Source organism: Eriocheir sinensis, chromosome 51 (genome assembly GCF_024679095.1).
Source record: "Eriocheir sinensis breed Jianghai 21 chromosome 51, ASM2467909v1, whole genome shotgun sequence".
In the NCBI taxonomy this organism is placed as follows: domain Eukaryota; kingdom Metazoa; phylum Arthropoda; class Malacostraca; order Decapoda; family Varunidae; genus Eriocheir; species Eriocheir sinensis.
In genome coordinates this window covers 5,285,972-5,306,623 of record NC_066559.1, presented here as the reverse complement: position 1 = coordinate 5,306,623, position 20,652 = coordinate 5,285,972, and the positions used below count along the sequence as shown (strand labels likewise).

Sequence of the window (20,652 nt, the reverse complement as noted above, 5' to 3'; positions counted from 1 at the left end):
AAACCCTTGGGAGGCGTTCTCAGTATCACGCGTTCACATTCGCTTGTACGGGTTCTCTTGTTTTGATATCAGGCAAGAGGGTTAATTTGGCACTGGTTTGGTCGCATTATAATCATCTCTGGTTCATTGTAGAGGTTTCTCAGCCGCGCGCATCCCAACTCTCGTAAGGTACAGATTTGCGTTGTGTTCTTCACGGTGGAGATTGAATAGACTATGGCGTTTTTGTTCTCTAATTAGTTTTCCCTTTCCCTTTTTCCCTTTCCCCTTTCCCTTTATGGGCCTCTTAGCTGTTCATTCGCATTTTTCACTCACCCAGTATACAGGTTTCTATTTTTTTTTTTTTTTTTTTTTTTTACGTAGGCGTTTCAATGGGTTAAGGCTTAATTGTCATCTAATTAGTTTTACTTTGTACGTTCTCTTAGCGGTACATTCGCATAATCACTGTTTTTTTATGTAGGAAATTCAGTAGTCATTGGTGTTGTTTTTGGTTATCTGATTCTTTTTTGTTGTTGTTTGTATTATAACTTGTGATCTCTTTCCTACATTTTAGAGACCATTTTCGTTTTTTTTTTCATTCTAATTAGGTTCAAGGTTTAGAGGATGAAAGATTTACCTACCCCCCACCAATCCTTTGAAGGGAATCGATGGACCCGATCAGACATCTGGTTGAGCTCATACGTACTTTTCGTTCCCATACCGATAGGATTTCAATTATAGCTACTTTGGATGTTCTCATATTTCTTCATTCTATATTACGCTTAAACTATGACATATGGGTTATTTGTTTCTCCAAGTTATCTCCCCATGGACACTGGTTTCTTGGTCTTCAATCCAAGTGGAAAAATAAGTGATAAAATAGACAACCTCGCACCGGGCGTGATTCAAGGCGGCAGCTGGTCCCTTATCCGCTCGTCAGGAGGAATTAAAAACACCGCTGATGAGGGGGATAAATCAGGAGAGAGAGAGAGAGAGAGAGAGAGAGAGAGAGAGAGAGAGAGAGAGAGAGAGAGAGAGAGAGAGAGAGAGAGAGAGAGAGAGAGAGAGAGATGGATGCAGGCGAAAAGTGGCGTCTTTGATCCCTTTTTAAAGTGTTTATGTCTCCGTGACGAGGAAAGGAATGCTCGCAAAAAAAGGGAATTCTTATATGTCCCTTTCCTCCTCTTTCCTCGCCTTTCCTCCATGCTGCCTCCGTTCTCCTTCTTCCCTCCCTCCCTTGACCTCCTTCCTTCTCATCCTCCCTGCCATTTTCACCTCCTTCCTTTCTCCTTTCCCTTTACTTTTTGCACCCTTCTTGCATCTCTCTTTTCCTCTTTCAATCCTTCCCCTCATTATCCTTCTCACACTCCTTCCCTCTCCCTCTTTCGATCCCTCCCATCACCATCGTTCTCACCCTCCTTCCCTCCTTGCCATCTATCCATCCTTCCTCACCTCCCCTTCCTTCCTCTCTTCCTCCTGTCTTCCTTCCTCTTTTCTTACCCATGAAAACTCTCACTTCCTCCGTCTCTCCTTCCATCCCTCTTTTCCCCCTCTCCCCCTTCCTTCTTCACCCCGATCTCTCCTCCTGTCCCTTCTCCCTCCTTCCTTCCCTCCTTTTTTCCCCCACATTCTCCCTCCTCTTACCCCTTCCCACCCTCTCTCCCTCCCTCCCTCATATGCCCTTTTTCCCTTACCATTCGTCACCCCTTTGTACCCTCACCCCCCCCCCCCTCAAAGCAGCGCCCCGGAAGCACAGATTTATGGCTCGGCAGTGATACCAGCTCGCCGCGCAAACACTTCCGCTCAGATTTACGAGGCGCGATAAAAATTAAGTCATAAAAAGGAAAATAACGACATCAGCCACGGAGGATTAAGTTTTCCGGCGATGGCAACGTGGCGGCGGTGGCAATAATGGCGGTATTAATGATGGCAACGATAGCGATATCCACGGTGATGATAACTAGCAGGGCAGTTGTTTGGTGGTCATTCTGTTGCTTTGATTGACCAGGTGTTATTAGTTCCACGTCTGTTTTATTTATTTTTTTTACAGTAAATGAAGCAGCTCAAGGGCAAAAAAAAATAAAAATGAAAAAAGAGCCCTGACTGACTGACTGACTAACTGACTGACTGACTAACTTAGAGTGAATGACGGACAGACAAAGCAAGAGAGAGAGAGAGAGAGAGAGAGAGAGAGAGAGAGAGAGAGAGAGAGAGAGAGAGAGAGAGAGAGAGAGAGAGAGAGAACGTTATACAGAATCTTCCATTTTTTATTTCTCTTGATTGTCATTTTTTCTTGTGTTAGTTAAGTTAGAAACATTAAAAATAAGCTCACTTTGCATATCCTCTTCTCTGCTCTTCTCTTTATTTCTCTCATGTCCTCCGCTCACATGTTTTTTTTTTCTCTCTCGTCTTCATTATATTCTTTCCTCCTGCTCCTCCTCCTCCCTTTGTTTTCTCTCCTCTTTGCTTCTCCAATTTCAGTCTATGTTCTTTTTCTCTTCTCAGTTTTCTCCTCATGACCTCCTCTTCTCCTCTTACTTGTTTTCTTCTCGTGTTCTCTCTTTCCATTCCCGCTTTCTTCTCTCCTTTTTTTGTCTCATATTTTTTTTCTGATTCCCTTTTTCTATTTTAACCATTACTCGATGTGTATGGGGGAAGGTCTTGGAGGAGAAGGAGGAGGAGGAGGAGGAGGAGGCAAAGTTCAATTTAGTATATACGTTTTTAGGGAAAGTAAAGGGAGGTAGAAAAAGGTAGAGAGAGAGAGAAAGAGAGAGAAGTGTGGGGAGGAAGGGGATAGATAAGGAGGAGGAGGAGAAGGAAGAAGAGGAAGAGGAGGAGGGAGGGGGGGAAGAGATACGCCCCGAAATTGATGGATGAAAGTGAAATGCATAAAAAATAATGAAAACTTTAGAGTAACTTTTTCCGAGCCCTCCAGTTATTGTCTTTGTTGTTGTTGTTGTTGTTGTTGTTGTTGTTGTTGTTGCTCTTGTTGCTGCTGCTACTCGAATATTTGCTCTGAGTGGCAAATACTTGTTATGAGAAAAAAAAATACATTAACATCAAAAAGTCTGCAAATGACAACTTAAAAAAAAAGAACATAAATAAATACTAGATGCAGAAGTGCTCTCATTTGTTCTCTTTCTTTTTTTTTCTTTTTATGTCTGTCTGTTAGTGTCAGAATCCAGCGCTCAGCAACAGAAAAATAACAATCAAGAGAGAAAAAAAAAAAAAGACTATAAGAATTTGACAAGGCCTGGAGTAGGATGTTGGGAGGTGAAGGGAAGTGACGGACAGGTGAAGCAGAAGGGGAGAAGGGGGAAGACAGGTAGTGGGGAGGAGGGGAAAGGGGAGAAGTACAGGAAGTGGGGAGGGGAGGACAGAGTGAGAGACAGGTAGAGGGGAGGAAAGGAAAAAGGGGGAAAGACAGGTAATGGAAAGAGGGTGGAAGAGGAACAGGTGGTGGAGAGGAGTATTAAGGGGTAAAACAGGTAGTGGGAAAGGGGAGAAAGAGGGAACATACAGGTAATGGAAAGGGAGTGAATGGGAAAGACAGGTAGGATGAAGGGTTAGAAAGTTGGTAAACAGGTAGTGGGCAAGGGGTTATAACAGGAAGAGGGGAATGGTAGAAAGAAGTGAGGAGGGAAAGGAGAAAAAGAAGACAGTGAGAATGGGAGGAGGGGAGGAGAAAAAAGAAAGGGAAGGAATGGGAGAGGTATAGGGGTAAGAGAGGAAGAGGAAGAATAAGGACAAAAATTTAAGAGGAAAAATGCTTAGTGCTACAAGGGAAGAGGGAAATGGTAAAAAAATAAGAGGAATATTGAGTGGAGAGTTTTGAGTAAGAATGAAGGTAGGAAATGAAGACGACGGAGAGAAATGGGGAACAGAAAGGGAAAAAAGTCTTATTAGCTTTGTTTTATTGATTTCTCGTTGACATTTTATTATTTTTTATTAATTTAGGCTTAAAATAACCTTAAAATAGAGTAAATAAGTTAGATATATGTGTTCTACGGTGCGGTACTTTCTCATCTAGGTAAAGGAAAGCCAATGACATAAAATAAGTAAGACGGAAATGTAGTTAAGGGAAGACAAGAAGAAAGAAATTGAAAAAAAGGAGTAACAGAAGAGAAAGTGAAGTGTTTAGGAGGCGAATGTGAAAGAGCAATGATGTAACCTGTAAGGAGAAACAGGGGAAGGTTTGAGATGAAAAAATAATAACATGGATATAATAAAAATAGCATAGGAAAAGACGAGGAGAATGAAATACAAGAAAGAGATGAAAGAAGAGAAGGTAAATAAAGTGTTTGGGAATGTGAAAGAGCAATGTTGTAATGAAGAAGAGATCAAGGTTTAGTATGAAAATAAAAATGTTAATGGCAAACGATGAGAAAGAAATACAAGATAGAAGTGAATGAAGAGGAAGTGAAGAAATATAAAAGAGAAAAGTTGGAAATAAATGTAGAAAGATAAGATAAAGAGGTTTCTATGCACCAGGAAGAGTTTGGTTGAAAAAATAGTTATAAAAGAAGATAAACTAAAGAAGATGCTTGAAAGAAAAGGAAAGGGAAGGGAAATGATGAGCCTTGAGGAAATGAATGTAGGAAAAAGGGAAGATAAATATAAGCGCCTTCTCCCCTTCCCTCATTAAGCTAATTAATCATTTATATTAATTTCTGCCAACCCTTCTCCTCCTCCTCCTCCTCCTCCTTCTCCTCCTCCCCCTCCACCAATTTTTTTCCCTCCTGCTCCTCCTCTTTTCTCCTCCTCTTCCTCCACCTCCACCAACAACTTTTTTCCTCCTCTTCCTCCTCCACCACCACAACTTTTTTTTCCCTCCTGCTCCTCCTCCTCCGTTTCCTCCACTTTTTCCTCCTCCTCTTCCTCCTCCTCCTCCACCAACAACTTTTTTTCCTCCTCTTTCTCCTCCTCCACGAACAACTTTTTTTCCACCTCTTCCTCCTCCCCCTCCTCCTCTTCCTCCTCCTCCTCTTCCTTCTCCTTTTTTCATCCACCTCCTCCTCCTCCTCCTCCTCTTCCTTCTGCTTTTTCCATTCCCCTTCCTCTTCCTTTTTTTCGCCAACATCTTTATTTACCTCCTCCTCCTCCTCCTCCTCCTCCTCCTCCTCTTCACCACCACCACCACCACCACCACCCCCGCTGCATCCCATCTCCGGCTCTTGCCTCTGTTCCCCTTCGAAGCCTTTCAAACCTTCACGCCGACCCCTGCTCTTGACCCTTGACCCGTGAAAAGGTCACAGACGCGGAAACAAATGAAAAGCTCCCGACTGGCCGTCTGTTTGTCTGTCTGTTTGACGGGCTGAGCGTGTCCGTACATGTCCGTACTCGCGTGTACATGTAGATTTTCCCTTTTTTTCATTTTGGGAAAGGGAAATATAAAAATGGAGGAATAAAAGTTTTGGCGTGTGAGTAAGGATTGGAGGCTTTTTTTTGCTGTTGTTGTGTTTGTTGTTGTTGGCGGTGTGTGTGTGTGTGTGTGTGTGTGTGTGTGTGTGTGTGTGTGTGTGTGTGTGTGTGTGTATTTGTTTGTGCGCCTATGTGAGAAAGAAGGTAGAAAAGAAAGGAAGAATGAAAAATAAAGAAAGAAAGAAAAACAAGAAAAGGAAACAATAAAAAAATAAGTACAATAACAAGTTTCATCATTCTTTATCACTTAACTCCGTCCTTACTTCGTCCCGTCACAAGCTGCCTCCACTCGGCTCAGGTTGATGTTCATTGTACGATCGAAGAGGAGGCATGCAAGTCTTCGCGCTCCACTCTCGCGCCTACGATGTCATAGTTAATAGTTCGCTATGGAGACTCGTTGTTTTGTCTCGTATTTGTGAGGGAAATTATTGCAACATTTGAACTTTTAATGTATGTTTTCTTTCCTCACCCCAGTTTTTTTTTTCTATTTTCTATTAATTTCTCAGTCTTGTTTTCTTTCCATTCCCCCGCTTCATATTTTGTCTCCTCCTCCTCCTCCTCCTCCTCTCCTCTCCTCTCCTCTCCTCTCTCTCTCTCTCTCTCTCTCTCTCTCTCTCTCTCTCTCTCTCTCTCTCTCTCTCTCTCTCTCTCTCTCTCTCTCTCTCTCTCTCTCTCTCTCTCTCTCTCTCTCTCTCTCTCTCTCTCTCTCTCTCTAAGAATATTTTTGTCTACATCGTTGTTGTCAATATATAACGAAATTTTCACCCTTTTTCTATATTCAGACGCGTCATCTGAGAGGCGGTTCTTTTCTTTGATCACTTTGATGTAACTCTTTTCGTCGTGTTTTGATCTCGTAACTATTTTTAGCGCATTTTTATTACTCGAGTTTTATTTTTATATCCATGAGTCTGTGCTGGTGAAAGATTATAAGGGGTTTTAGGTAAGGTAAGAAATATGAGAAAAGTTCGACACGTACACACACACACACACACACACACACACACACACACACACACACACACACACACACTCGGTTGCTCACTTCTCTCCTTCCTCTCACCAATAGCACTTCGCTCCGGGGCCTCACTTCACTTCCATGTCACTTCTTTTCTTTATAATGTTCTCTTTGTCCACTCTTTGAAACTGAAGACTTTGCTTTGTTTATTTGCTGCTTTTATCCTCTTGCACCTCCTCCTCCTTCTAGTCTTCCTCCTCCCCACTCCTCCTCCTCCTCCTCCTCCTCCTCCTCCTCCTCCTACGTCCCATCATCCTTTTACAGGTTCTCTTGCAACACCTCCTCTTGCTTCTCCTCCTCCTCCTCATCATCATCATCATCATCATCTTTCTTTTCTCTTTCTACGTTACTGTTTATTTTTCTCCTAAGAATCATCCTTCTCATTACGTTCTCCCGTACTCTTTCTGTTGTTACTCATTTCTTTGCCTTTTTTCTACAAATTTTCTTATTCCTCTCAATCATTATCATCATCAACTATTCGTATTCCTCTATCATCATAATATTCTTCGTCTTGCTCATCGTCCTCGTCTTCTCCCAATACTATTACAAATTCTTCCTCGTGTCGTAGTTAGAAGCGAGAGCAGAAGTATAAATAGTAGTAGCAATAGAAGTAGTAGAAGTAGTAACATTAATAGTTCCTGTAATAATAGCAGGGGCAGGATTGGAGGTTTTGGTAGACTGATCTGTGAGGGTGGCAAAATGGATACTCCGATCATAATCTCTTTCCATCAGGGTGAGAAAATGGGTACAGAAGGTGAAGGAAGAAGTAGGAAAACGCCTAAGAAATGTGTCTCAAGGTCTTAACGCAGTTGCCAGGCTCATTGTTGGTAGTGTGTTTGTGTGTGTGTGTGGGGTGTGTGAGAGAGAGAGAGAGAGAGAGAGAGAGAGAGAGAGAGAGAGAGAGAGAGAGAGAGAGAGAGAGAGAGAGAGAGAGAGAGAGAGAGAGAGAGAGAGAGAGAGAGAGAGAGAGAGAGAGAGAGAGAGAGAGATGGTGATGATGGTGGTGTTGGGGGGAGAGGAAGTACCTTAGAGTACATTGGAGTACATTAAAGCGATTTTCTTTTTCTTTTTTCTTTTTTTATCGTGTGTACTCCACGAAGATTATATTTTTGGTGTGCCTATTTTCTCTCCTCCGGGATGGATATTAAAGGAGGAGGAGGAAGAGGAGGAAACATGGAAACATGGAAATGCAGGCAACAGAAAGCCTATTGGCTCATTATGAGGTTGCCCGCTTTGGTGATTTAATCTGGTTGACAGCCACTTGGGGCCTGGGGAGCAGATGAAAGCACCTCGACATTGAGGAGCAGATGAAAAGCATCACGATACTGAGGAGCAGATGAAAGCACCCCAATATTTAGTTTACTCCCGACGTAGCGAAGTGACGCTCGATTCTATATTTGAAGGAGTTGATAGCATTCGGATTTACTACTTCTGAAGGAAGATTGTTCCAGTGACGGATGACTCGGTTTGAAAAGAAACTCCTTCCGATGTCTGTGTTACATCGACTAGACTGAATGGGTAAACCGTTATTTCTAGTTCTTAGGTTGGTTTGCAGTTCAAAGAATTTGGAGTAATCGACGTTATTGAATTTTTTCAGACACTTGAAGACTTGAATCATATCCCCTCGTAGGCGTCTTTTCTCCAATGTAAAGAGATTGAGTCGCTTGAGTCGTTCCTCGTAATTACTCCTCCTCCTTTCTTGTGCATTCGATTTTTTTGGAAGCTTTCGTACCCGGGAAATGACAATTCAGATACTAGATGTGCAGAGTTGGCCCAAGTCTCTGTGATAGCTACCACATCTGGTTTCTCAGTTGCAATATACGCCCTAATTTCGTCCTTTTTGGGTAATAGACTGCGTGCATTTGTGTACAAAATGGAGATGTGACTCCTGGTTTGGCCGCGTCGTGTTGTATGAGTTCGCTTGCCGGAGGCGTCGTTGGTTACACAGTTTCTTGCAAGCCGCATCGACGCTACGGTTCGGTTGATCAAGGGTTGCCTTTGCCTTGCCCTCGCCTGCAGATTTTGAATAGCTTTTCGAGAAGCTTTCAACTGCCTCGTTCAGGAGCCTTCCAAGCCGCGCCGAACCAACCTCATTCAGGTAGAGTCCGTCCTCCCAAAACAAATCTGGGCGCTGGTTGAAGTGATGCCATGCGTTCGTGAACCCTACGCCTTCATCGTTACATAACTGCTTTAGACTAGTGTTGACGCCGTACGCTTTACTGTTGTTGTATCCGGCGAACGTATTGACTCTCGGTAGAATCCCAGAGACGATGATGTGAGGGGACTTAGTCTTGTATTTCCGAATGACTTGACGGTATTTTGATAATAGGTCCTGAGATTGAGTTCACTGAAGGTCGTTGGTTCCCGCATGGATCAGATACACTGTGTCGTCCTTGGCATTTACTGAAACTGCATCGACAGGTGATTCAATATCGTCCAGTTTTGCTCCGGGGATACAAAAACGCTGCCGTGTCAATGTATTCCGACCGCAAAACTCCGTAAGTTGGCCTCTCACCACACTATCGCCAACTAAGTTGACTCTAGTAGTCAGTTTGCCCATGCCAGGAAATAGCGTCTGGTTCGTACAAGTGACAGCTGGGAGAATGGTCTTGTGATTTCTTTTGGAAGGGCGCGAGGTACAAGAGGGAGCGCGGGCGAAGGTGGGTTTGGAAGTGGTGGTAGTGACAGTGGTGGGTGGTTGGGGAAGGGTGGAGGGTGAGGTGTGGATGGAGGGAGATGTGGTATCAGAAGTGGAGGAGGAGGAGGAGGTTGAGTTCGTGTTGGAGGTGGAAGGGGAGGATGGAGTGGTGATGAGGATAGGAGGAGGAGGAGGAGGTTAGGTTAGGTTACTGCAATTACATAAAAAGCAACACATTCCTTGGTGAGATTTAAGGAGAAGGAGGAGGAGGAGGAAGAGGAGGAGGAAGAGGAAGAGGAAGACGAGGAGGAAGAAGGAGGAGGATCTTTTATCAAACTAAGTTACCTTCATTTATCTCTCACTTCAATCAACTCTCTCTCTCTCTCTCTCTCTCTCTCTCTCTCTCTCTCTCTCTCTCTCTCGCCATCCTTAATAAGTCGGGAAACACTGCCAGGAGGAGGGAGAGGAGGACACACTCTCTTTTTCCTGCTGCCTTCCTTGCTGTCCGGCTCTCAGCTCACTTTCGCTTTCCTTCGTTGTCTCTCACTTCCGCACTTATTTACATTCAGACGTACTTAAATTATCATCACGACGATGCGAATTGAAGTTGTTCTGGCACTGGTGTGGTGGGCCCTGGCCACCAGTTTGCTCCTGGCGATCACCGGGTTTGGCCCCACAACCCCGCCCGCCGAAGAACTGCCCGCCGCCGCGCCTGGGGAGGGAGGACCCCCGGCGGGACAGCTTGGGGCCCACAAGGCCTGGGTGACTGCCGGTCTGCTGGCCGAACAAGAGCAGAGTCAGCAGGCCATGCAGGACCTATCCAGACAAAACGCCCTTCTGTCCGTCCTCCTGCTTCAGGCCACAGATGAAGCCACTGTCCTGCACAGGGCGGTGCTGGCTCAACAAACGGCTTGGAGAGACAAAGAACAGCAAAGGTCAGCGCTGCAGGAAGAAAACAGCGGGATGCTCAATGACCTGTACTTATCGCGACGCGAAAATAACGTAATGCTCAGCGACCTGTATAAGGCAGGGAAAATAATTCACAGGCTGCGAAAAGTCATGTCCATGTTCCGGGAAGAAAACAACGGCCTGCTCAGTGACCTGTCTAACGCTAGGAAAGAAACTGACAGGCTACAAGAAGTCGTGTCCTTCTCCAGGGAAGAAAATAATGGTCTGGTGAAAGCGCTGATCACCTGCCGGGACAACAATAACGACCTTGTGAAAGCGCGAGCCATCTCCAACGATGAAAAATCCAACCTTCTCAAAGCGCTGGACATTTCCAAGGCTGAAAACAACGACCTTGTGAAAGCGCTGGACATTTCCAAAGCTGAAAACAACGACCTTGTGAAAGCGCTGGACATTTCCAAGGCTGAAAACAACGACCTTGTGAAAGCGCTGGACATTTCCAAAGCTGAAAATAACGACCTTGAGAAAGCGCTGGACATTTTCAAGGCTGAAAACAACGACCTTGTGAAAGCGCTGGACATTTCCAAGGCTGAAAACAACGACCTTGTGAAAGCGCTGGACATTTCCAAAGCTGAAAATAACGACCTTGAGAAAGCGCTGGACATTTTCAAGGCTGAAAACAACGACCTTGTGAAAGCGCTGGACATTTCCAAGGCTGAAAATGACGACATTGTCAAAGCGCTGGACATTTCCAAGGCTGAAAACAACGACCTTGTGAAAGCGCTGGACATTTCCAAGGCTGAAAATAACAACCTTGTGAAAGCGCTGGACATTTCTAAGGCTGAAAACAACGACCTTGTGAAAGCGCTGGACATTTCCAAGGCTGAAAATGACGACATTGTCAAAGCGCTGGATATTTCCAAGGCTGAAAACAACGACCTTGTGAAAGCGCTGGACATTTCAAAGGCTGAAAATAACGACCTTGTGAAAGCGCTGGACATTTCCAAGGAAGAAAATAACGACATTGTCAAAGCGCTGGACATTTCCAAGGCTGAAAATAACGACCTTGTGAAAGCGCTGGACATTTCCAAGGCTGAAAATAACGACCTTGTGAAAGCGCTGGACATTTCCAAGGAAGAAAATAACGACATTGTCAAAGCGCTGGACATTTCCAAGGCTGAAAATAACGACCTTGTGAAAGCGCTGGACATTTCCAAGGCTGAAAATATTGACCTTGTGAAAGCGCTGGACATTTCCAAGGAAGAAAATAACGACATTGTCAAAGCGCTGGACATTTCCAAGGCTGAAAACAACGACCTTGTGAAAGCGCTGGACATTTCAAAGGCTGAAAATAACGACCTTGTGAAAGCGCTGGACATTTCCAAGGCTGAAAATAACGACCTTGTGAAAGCGCTGGACATTTCCAAGGAAGAAAATAACGACATTGTCAAAGCGCTGGACATTTCCAAGGCTGAAAATAACGACCTTGTGAAAGCGCTGGACATTTCCAAGGAAGAAAATAACGACATTGTCAAAGCGCTGGACATTTCCAAGGCTGAAAACAACGACCTTGTGAAAGCGCTGGACATTTCCAAGGCTGAAAACAACGACCTTGTGAAAGCGCTGGACATTTTCAAGGGAGAAAATAACGACATTGTCAAAGCGCTGGACATTTCCAAGGCTGAAAGCAACGACCTTGTGAAAGCGCTGGACATGTCCAAGGAAGAAAATAACGACTTTGTCAAAGCGCTGGACATGTCCAAGGAAGAAAATGACGACTTTGTCAAAGCGCTGGACATCTCCATGAAAGAAAATGACGACTTTGTCAAAGCGCTGGACATGTTCAAAGCGCTGGACATGTCCAAGGAAGAAAATGACGACTTTGTCAAAGCGCTGGACATCTCCATGGATGAAATTAACGACCTTGTAAGAGAGCTGGCCCTCTCCATGGAAGAAAATGACGACTTTGTCAAAGCGCTGGACATGTCCAAGGATGATGATGACGACTTTGTCAAAGCGCTGGCCGTCTCCATGGATGAAATTAACGACCTTGTAAGAGAGCTGGCCCTCTCCATGGAAGAAAATGACGACTTTGTCAAAGCGCTGGCCCTCTCCAAAGCAGAAAATGACGACCTTATCAAAGCGCTGGACATCTTCATGGAAGAAAATAACGACATTGTCAAAGCGCTAGACATCATGGAAGAAAATAACGACCTTGTCAAAGAGCTGGCCATCCCCAACGTTGAAAATGGAGGACATGCCGCCCATGAATCTGCTCTTGTCGTCTCCGAGGAAGTCGGTCCTGCAGATGACGAGCCCAATCTTCCAACGTCACTCGTTCCCGCCGAGGAGGCCAAGGATACAGACGACTTGGATTACAGTGTTGAGCTCGTTCCTGCTGACGGAATCCATGACACTGACGAGGACACTCTACAATAATGACCACGATATGCTCCACTGACCTCGTTCCTGCTGACGGAATCCATGACACTGACGAGGACAATCTACAATAATGACCATGATATGCTCCAATGACCTCGTTCCTGTTGAGGAATCCACACTGACGGACACTCCCCATCCTTCCCACGATATGCTCCCCTGACCTCGTTCCTGTTGAGGAAGCCACCCTCCCCTCCCCCTCCTTTCCCCCCGACGTAACTCCCCTATCGTCGGCCTCCCCATCCTCATCCTTTCCCTTCCCATCCTTCCCCCCGACGTAACTCCCCTATCGTCGGCCTCCCCATCCTCATCCTTCCCTCTCCCCATCCTTTCCCCCCGGCGTAGCTCCCCTATCGTCGACCCCCCACCCACCCCCCAGGCTAACTCAACCCTGGCAAGTTCTCTCGGTCACCGGCGGTTCTCCGGGCCAAAGCTCTGGTACAATTTCTCTTCGAGCCCGGAGCATCTTGCACCAAACCGCCCTGTATTTCTCACGTTTCTTAAAACCTTTCTATCTATCAGTAAAGTTATCCTAAAGGTACTATAGTATTTCCATTTGAAACTGGCCGGTGAGGTGTAGGCCTATGCGGGTCAGCCCCGCCCCACATATCTGCCACACACTCTCAAGACTTCTCGCTTCCTCTGATATGTCAGCTACTTAATACCTTTAAATGAATTTAATTAAATGATTGGATAATCTAATAAGGTCATAGTGTTGAGACTGTTTCGTTTTTAGGATAATAACAAAGATTTTGTATATATACCGCGACACTGGACAACGTTGGAATACAACGTTGTCCAGTGTCGCGGTATTTATACAAAATGGAAATACTATAGTATGTGTGTGTGTGTGTGTGGGCGTTATGCGGTACTGAATAGCCTACACGTGCCGTGCGCGTTCCAATATCAGAGACTCTGATCTCGACTGTTTGTCCTTCACTGGATACGGACAGGTCATTGAGCAGGCCAGTATTCTGGTGCCTGGATACGGACAGGTCATTGAGCAGGCCAGTATTCTGGTGCCTGGATACGGACAGGTCATTGAGCAGGCCAGTATTCTGGTGTCTGGATACGGACAGGTCATTGAGCAGGCCAGTATTCCGGTGCCAGGATACGGACAGGTCACTGAGCAGGAGGAGAAGGAGGAAGAGGAGGAGGAGGAGGAGGGAGCAAAGACAGCGGTAAACAGGGATTTGTCGTAAACATCTCTCTCTCTCTCTCTCTCTCTCTCTCTCTCTCTCTCTCTCTCTCTCTCTCTCTCTCTCTCTCTCTCTCTCTCTCTCTCTCTCTCTCTCTCTCTCTCTCTCTCTCTCTCTCTCTCTCTCTCTCTCTCTCTCTCTCTCTCTCTCTCTCTCTCTCTCTCTCTCTCTCTCTCTCTCTCTCTCTCTCTCTCTCTCTCTCACTTGGAGAAAGAGGACGAAGAAGAGAAAGAAAGGAAAGGAAATCCCATGAGGAGGAGAAGGAGAAGGAAAAAGACGATGACGATGACGAGAGGAAGGAAGAGGAGGAGGAGGAGGAGGAGGACGAGGAAAGAGAGAGAGGAAGAAATCTGATGAGGAGGAGGAAGGAGGAAAGGAAAAGGAGGAAGACGGAGAGAAGACGAGAAGAAGAAGAAAAAAAGAGAGAGAGAGAGAGAGAGAAAAAAAAAGGGAGGAGGAGAGGAGAAGGAGGAGGAGGAGGAGGAGGAGAAATACATGAAACCGTCCTTTGTGATTTCATCGTAACAAAAAGAGAGAGAGAGAGAGAGAGAGAGAGAGAGAGAGAGAGAGAGAGAGAGAGAGAGAGAGAGAGAGAGAGAGAGAGAGAGAGAGAGAGAGAGAGAGAGATGTTTACCCTTCATTATCTGTTCCTAAGAATATCGTGTTTACATAACCAACACAGACTCAGCTTCTTTCACTCCTCTCTATGGAATCCGCCGCTGCTTAGATACGTCTGTGTAATATAAATATGAATATAAACGTGTGTGTGTGTGTGTGTGTGTGTGTGTGTGTGTGTGTGTGTGTGTGTGTGTGTGTCCTCTAGGGTGAGTCAGAGGGCAGGGTCGGGCTAAATTATAATGACTTCCTTCAATCTATATCTAAACACGAAGCACAGTTGTCACTCTTTCTGGAATGAGGGAGAGAGCGAGGGAGGGAGCGAGAGCGGGAAAGGGGGAGGGAGGGATAGAGTGAGGGAGGGAGAGAGCAAGGGAGGGAAAGGAGGAGTTAGGGATAGAGTGAGGGAGGGAAAGGAGGAGGTAGAGGATAGAGTGAGGGAGGGAAAGGAGAGAGCGAGGGAGGGAAAGGAGGAGGGAGGGAGAGAGCAAGGAAGGGAAAGGAGGAGGTAGGAATAGAGCGAGGGAGAGAAAGTGTAGGGAGGGAGGGAGAGTGTCGTCGTGGAGCATCTGGGAAAGCAACGCGTCTGTAACAGGTGGACTAAGTTTTCACCCCAATCATCCACTTTAGTCATCCTCCTCATCATGACCTCATCAGCGCTTTTTTTCTTGTTGTTGTTGTTGGCATTTTTTTTTTTTGTGTGTGTGTGTGTTTGTGTTGTTCTTCTTTCCTAACGTCCTTTTTTCAACGTCCTTTACTGGCCCTTATACCGTCATGCCAAACCTTACCTGTCGCTATACGCGTTTCAACCAATAACGAAAGTAACACACCAGAATTTCATCAACATTCATCAACACTTTACGTAAGAGATAGATGGCAGCTCGTGCTCATTTCAACTAATAACGAACGTAATACACCTGCGTTTCGTCAACACCTTACGTTATAGATTAATAATGCCGCATATAGAGTGACAACAGATCGTTATGCAAACCTATTAAGTGTTGCTAAATCCATATCCAGAGCTAACAATTTTAATACACCTTTCATGCCTCAGTACTTTGCGTGAAGAATTAAAATATATATTCGCACTAGTCCGCATGTCGTCCCCTGGGTTGTGCCGTTCATTCAGCCTCCACACTGGTCGCTGCCTCGCGCGCCACGCAGCCCTCAAGTGTCGCTGAGGGCGTGCCTGCACCAGATAAACATAAACCATTAATCTGTCAGCGTCAGGTCGGCGATAAAAAAATAGCGTTCACTCAGCGGCCAGACATCGCCATGCAGGGCTGACGTCGCCCAATGCACCCCGCCGGCACATAGCGTAATGCACCTTTAACACGTCGATGCCCCACGTAAAGAATAAAATAAAGACCAATGTCGCCGTCTGTGGCACGAGGATCCGCGGCCAGCAAGACGCGGGGTGGTGACGGCCGATGTCGAGTCGTCAGACGGAGCAATTACGTTTATTTTCAGTGCTTCGCAAAGATCGAGGTCGTGTGATGATATACGAGGCGTCTGGCCGCTAACCCCCCGCCGAGGAGAGAGGGAGAGAGGGAGAGCTCGGCAGGGGAGTAAAGGGATGGGGAGGTAGGGGTGTGTCTGTGTGCTGAATGTCTTGGTGGTGGAGATGAGGGCTTGTAGGGGGAAGGGGAAGGGGGGAGGAGGGGGAACAGGTGCAGCACTCCCCTTCCCTTTCCTCTCCCCTCCCCTTCCTCACCCGTCCCCTTCCTCTCCCGTCCCCTTCCTCTCCCTTTCCCTTCCTCTTCCTTTCCTCCCCATCTTCCCTCCCTTCATACCAAGACACCTACCTACTCCCCACTGCCTTGCTCCCCCGACTCTCCCTCGCCATCCCCCCTCCCCCCCCCTCCACACCGGCAGCGATCCATCACATTCGGTGCCAAGTGCCTCAGCCCCCCCGCCCCCCCCCTGCCACACCTTCACGTCGCCTCTCCAAGCACCTTCATCATCGTAATATTTTTCCTCCCCCAAGACATTGATTTTTCTCTCCTCTCGTTGGTATTTGCCTCGCCGCTAACTCCCGCGCCGAAAATACTCCTAAACATTAACTTGGCCACGACTGGTTTCGGAGAGATGGAAGTGTGGGGAGGGATGGGGAGAGAGAGAGGTGGGAAGCCAACGTCCTGCCCTCGGTAACTAACACGATCGACAAATGACGGTCAAGTAAATCCAAAAATGGACTCTGCTCAGATTTCTACGTCAGTCAGCGTGGACATTCAATTACTGCCTCGCCCTGTCCACGCCGCGGTAACAAGCCTGTCCGTCAGCCACTAAATGTTTTGCTCAGGTCGTCGTCACTCGCGTCTTGTCCTTTGCCGTGGTAAGAAATGCGGCTGTCCTTGGTAGCAGCCTCCTCGCTTTGTTTTGCTGAGTCAGCCGCGACAGGACCCGGAACAAGACGGAGTGTGGGAGGCCGCCGCAATGACAGGCCGCGGAGGCTCCTGCGACGAAGGAAGGCTGGAGAGAAATGTTCGCTTTGGATTGCTTGCGTGGGGTTGCTGAATCGTGTTGCGTCTCGCCGGGAGCTGGAGAAGAAAGGCGTGTGAGGTGTTGAGGGGCATGATGGACGGGCGGTGGTGGTGAGGCCCCCTGCCGGAGTGTGAGGAAGAGGAGGAGAGGAAGCAGGGGTACAGGGGGGGGGGAGGAAGGGGAGAGAGTAAAGCACTGAACCTTCCCAGCGCGCCACTGCCATCCCTCAGCCCACAACCCGGTGCTGATGGATGGCAGAAGAGGATGCACGGGGTCACGGGGGATAGTAAAGCACAGAACCTTCCCAGCGCTCCACTGTGCCATCCCTCAGCCCACAACCCGGTGCTGATGGATGGCTGATTAACGCCGTGTCGTGGCATCCTGGCGGAGCGGCTTGGTTTTTGCCGTGCCGTGCCTCGGGCGGCCTAATTTAGGAGCCGTCGCAGACCTGTTGTGTGTGAAATATCATGGCGAAGGGAATGAGGGACGAGTGAGAGTTAGTCACCTGCGCCGAGACGTCACCTGCAGGCCTCATGAGGGGAGTGTGCGCGGCATCATTCACCTTGGCGGCGGTCATTACGACACTCCGTCGCCAGGGCATATCGCCGCCTGTCATTGGTGCATCTCGACGCCGCGCCACGCACCACGCTGGCACGCCGCGCTCCGCTGGCCGAGGTGCGCCATCACTTTTAATGCATGCAGGGATGTCGTCTTTCGCCCGCCATGTATCAGGGAGTGCCACGTCCTACATAAAAACCACGAAGTTGCAGCCTTGTACACCAAAGCAACCCATTCCCTCCCCCCCTCACCCCCCGCGCGGCAGCCGGAATTAATTTGATGTTGCTTTTTTGCATTTACGGATTTTTTCGCTGCCTTGATGTGTGGTCCTGAGGGGAGAGGTTTTGCCGGTGTGCAGCCCTGCCTCCCGCTGCTGCCTCGCCTGTCTGTCGCACGGCAGGAGGACATGAGGGGCGGGGCGGGACGCGGCGCGGGGAGGGCGGGATGGGGTTGTGGGACGGAGGGAATAGATGGCACAGGACAGCAGGAGGGGCGACGAAGGGTTAAGGACAGGAGGCGAAACGGAGCTGGACGGAAAAGAGAAGGAACATGCAGAATGGAACTGACGGGGAGAAAGAAAAAACTGGACAAACAAAACAAGGCGGAACGGATCGGACAGAACAGAATGGGTCCCAAGAGAAATCACCCCACGGAATAGATTAGGGCGTGAAGGGACAGGGGTAGACAAGACTGAATGGAACGCACGGTACTGGCGAAGACGGAAATTGGACAAAAAAGTGCCGGAATAGGATTAGGGAAGCAGGCGCAGAAAATATCTCATCTGTGCCGGAGTATTGACAACGGGAGGTGGACGGCGGACGAAGGACCGAACAGACGACAGACCGATGCAGAAGACTGATGATGAAAGGAAAATGCATTAATTCTAAGCTTACAAATGCATGGGAAGGGTATTATAGTTAACTTTGACTTTTTCTTTTATAGTTTGACAGGATCTTTCAGTTAGAGAGTCCTCACATCACTTCAGCATTTGTATATCTCGAAACACGCATCATCTATACACTAATACATGTACACCTCTATGATTTGTGCAGTCTTGTTTTTTGCCTTCATAATCCTGCCTCAGTGATATCTAGACATGGCAGGCTACTCCTATACAGCTCATTACCACCTTCAAAGTTGTCCTCTGCACTGACTAGGACTGACAGTAATGTTTATATATCCCTATGATCGCTGTCGCCTTGTATTCAGTGGCCTTAACCCGGTAGCAGCGACGGGCCAAATTTGTGGCTTTACCGTGTACCAGCGACGGGCCACATTTTTGCCATGATATAAACCCCCCAAAATAGATGATGCATAAACTGATCACAAATGCGTTGATATATATTATGAAACGGTTTGCGTGAGTGATGATTTTTTTCTCATTTTTCTCGCTAGAGGATCCTTTAAGAAACATGATTCCTGCAGCTACCGGGTTAAGTTCAGAGAAGGCGTTTGTTTTGTCCATGTGTGTAGAAGCATGCAGGCGCTGTCCTCCCTCCCTCCCCCTGGCGGTGTCATTGCCTAGTGAACCATTCGTATACTAGCATCCTTCTGTATTGCGTATATCTCACCGCTATATCAGTGTGCAGTATCTAATTGTCTGCAGCCCATAATATTGTGCAGGGTATAGTAGCGTGTTGGTGGACGTTTAGTGTTTCTTATATCCTTTATTTTTACCCTGAGTTCTTTCCTCTATTATAAGAAGAAAAAGTGTACAGGTTATAATAGTATGTAGTAGAGTAGTAGCGTGCAGGCTTTAGTAGTGTGCAGTGTAATGGTGAGTGTTTCCTTAACTTCGTATTTATATTTTCCGGCTGGGACCGTAATAATGTCAGAGTACACCCACTTGCCTTTCTAGCGTCCTACATTCATCCCAGGGTTGGTGTCGCGTCCAAGCTTTATTATGCGTAAAACTAACCTCTTTAACTTTACAGATGGATGTATACATTTTTTCCTAATTAAGCATGACGGACAGCACTGCAGGGATGCGAACATGCTCCCCTGCTTGCCGCTGCTGTCCTGACGTTGACCTGCAGCTTTTTGTCAGTTTATGAAGACCCGACACATTCCCCCTCACATCTCTTGACTCCTTTTCTTGTTTTATATTCCTCTCGTCACTTCACTCTGATTTTTTCTCCTCCTTCCTCTCCTCTCACTTTTCCATCACTCGTCACTTCCTTTTCCCCACCTCTTCCCCCCTCCACCCTCATCAACCTTCATCTAGTCCCAATATATCCTTACTCCGTTTTCATTCCTTGGCTCATCTACCTTCCCTCTCCTTTCCGTCTCTCATTCCACCGTTACCCTCTTTAGACAGTACGCCTGGCCTTTCATCTCCCCCCTTCGCCCCATTCTTTTCGTTTCTTGCCACTGCTCGCTCCTCCTTTTCTTCTACCCTTCTTTCCATTGCCGCCATCCCCTTCCTCTCTCCCCTTCATCGTTACCCTTTACCTAACCTCATCCTCCTTCACACTATTCTTCACCTTCGTCTCTACTCTTCCCCTCCTTTCCCTCTTCATCACACCCTTACCTGTACTTTCTTTTCACTGCAGGTTCCCTTTATTAACGCTCCACCCCGACCCCTCCCCCCCGTCTTCTTCACCCTTCCCTTGCCCTTCCCTTTTCTTCACTTTTTTCCTCTCTTCCCTCTTCCTTACCTTTCCTTACTTTTCACCGCCATCTTCCCTTCATTAACCCTTTTCCTTCCGTCTCTCTCCACCCTTCCTTCACCTTTCCCACCCCACCCTTACCTTTCCTTACCTTTCACTGCATCTTTCCCTCACTAACCCTCTTTCTCCTTGCCTGCCACTCCCTCACCTCTATTTTCCTCTCGTCCCTCTTCACCTTTCACTTGCCCTTCCTTACCTGCCTCGCCCCGTCACACCTTTGCATAGAAACGTCGTCCAGGAAGCGGGGTGATAAGCGTCTCGTCTGATTCGCTAACGTCAGGTGTTGGGAAGAGCGAAGGGAAAAGAATCACTTACTTATCGCCTTTATATAGCGTTGGAAAGGTTGGGTTAGGGGGAGTAGGGAGAGGGGTAGGAGGGAGAGAGTGAGGGAAGGTGTTGAAAAAGGTGAGAATTAATTAGTTTCAAGTGGAGGTACATCTCGTCATCTCTCCCTCCTTGCTCAGTCTCTTGTCGCCTCTTCCCCTTCCTCTGTGTCTTTTTCTCTCCTCCTTTTTTTTTGTACCTTCCCCTTTCCGTTCATGATCGTTGTTCTTCCTTGTCCTCCTCCTCCTGATCCATCTTGAACCCTAGTCATTCCCTCACTTTCCCCTTCTCATTTTTATTCCTCCTCCCCCTCTCATCCTCCTCACCATCCTTATCCACATCCTCCTTTTCCTCTTATTGCATCGTAGTCCTTTCCTTATCTTCCCTTCCTCATCTTTATTCTTCCTA

The 20,652-nt window shown here is 47.1% G+C and overlaps 2 protein-coding genes across 15 annotated transcripts in view; one reads left to right on the top strand and one right to left on the bottom strand.

Annotated features, from left to right (window-relative positions):
* Positions 1–20,652, top strand: part of LOC126982591 (uncharacterized) — a 207,982-nt gene that overhangs the window by 26,281 nt on the left and 161,049 nt on the right. The gene's annotated exons all lie outside the window — the stretch shown is intronic.
* Positions 9,487–11,797, bottom strand: LOC126982589 (uncharacterized). 14 transcript variants are annotated; one of them, XR_007735266.1, is made up of 5 exons: positions 11,526–11,797; positions 11,316–11,357; positions 11,022–11,063; positions 10,812–10,937; positions 9,489–10,727 (listed from the first exon to the last, which is right to left on the bottom strand). XR_007735266.1 is itself a non-coding variant. In XM_050834764.1 (2 exons), the coding sequence occupies exons 1-2, from the start codon at positions 11,231–11,233 to the stop codon at positions 10,091–10,093; spliced, it is 1,059 nt and encodes a 352-aa protein (XP_050690721.1). In that variant the 5' UTR covers positions 11,234–11,245; the 3' UTR covers positions 9,507–10,090. The 14 variants fall into 14 exon arrangements, 1 of the variants encoding a protein (XP_050690721.1); XR_007735261.1 differs by lacking the exons at positions 11,022–11,063; positions 11,316–11,357 and adding an exon at positions 11,190–11,273 and having other exon boundaries at positions 9,487–10,727; positions 10,812–11,021; positions 11,484–11,797; XR_007735264.1 differs by having other exon boundaries at positions 9,487–10,727; positions 10,812–11,063; positions 11,274–11,357.

What these genes read in the sequence shown, in the direction of transcription:
- LOC126982589 (XM_050834764.1), bottom strand. Translation starts at nt 11,233, where the DNA reads ATGTCGTTATTTTCTTCCTTGGAAATGTCCAGCGCTTTCACAAGGTCA. An exon ending in ATGTCCAGCGCTTTCACAAG is followed by an intron (nt 10,560 to 10,643) that starts GTCGTTGTTTTC and finishes CGCTTTCACAAG; the next exon opens with GTCGTTGTTTTCAGCCTTGG.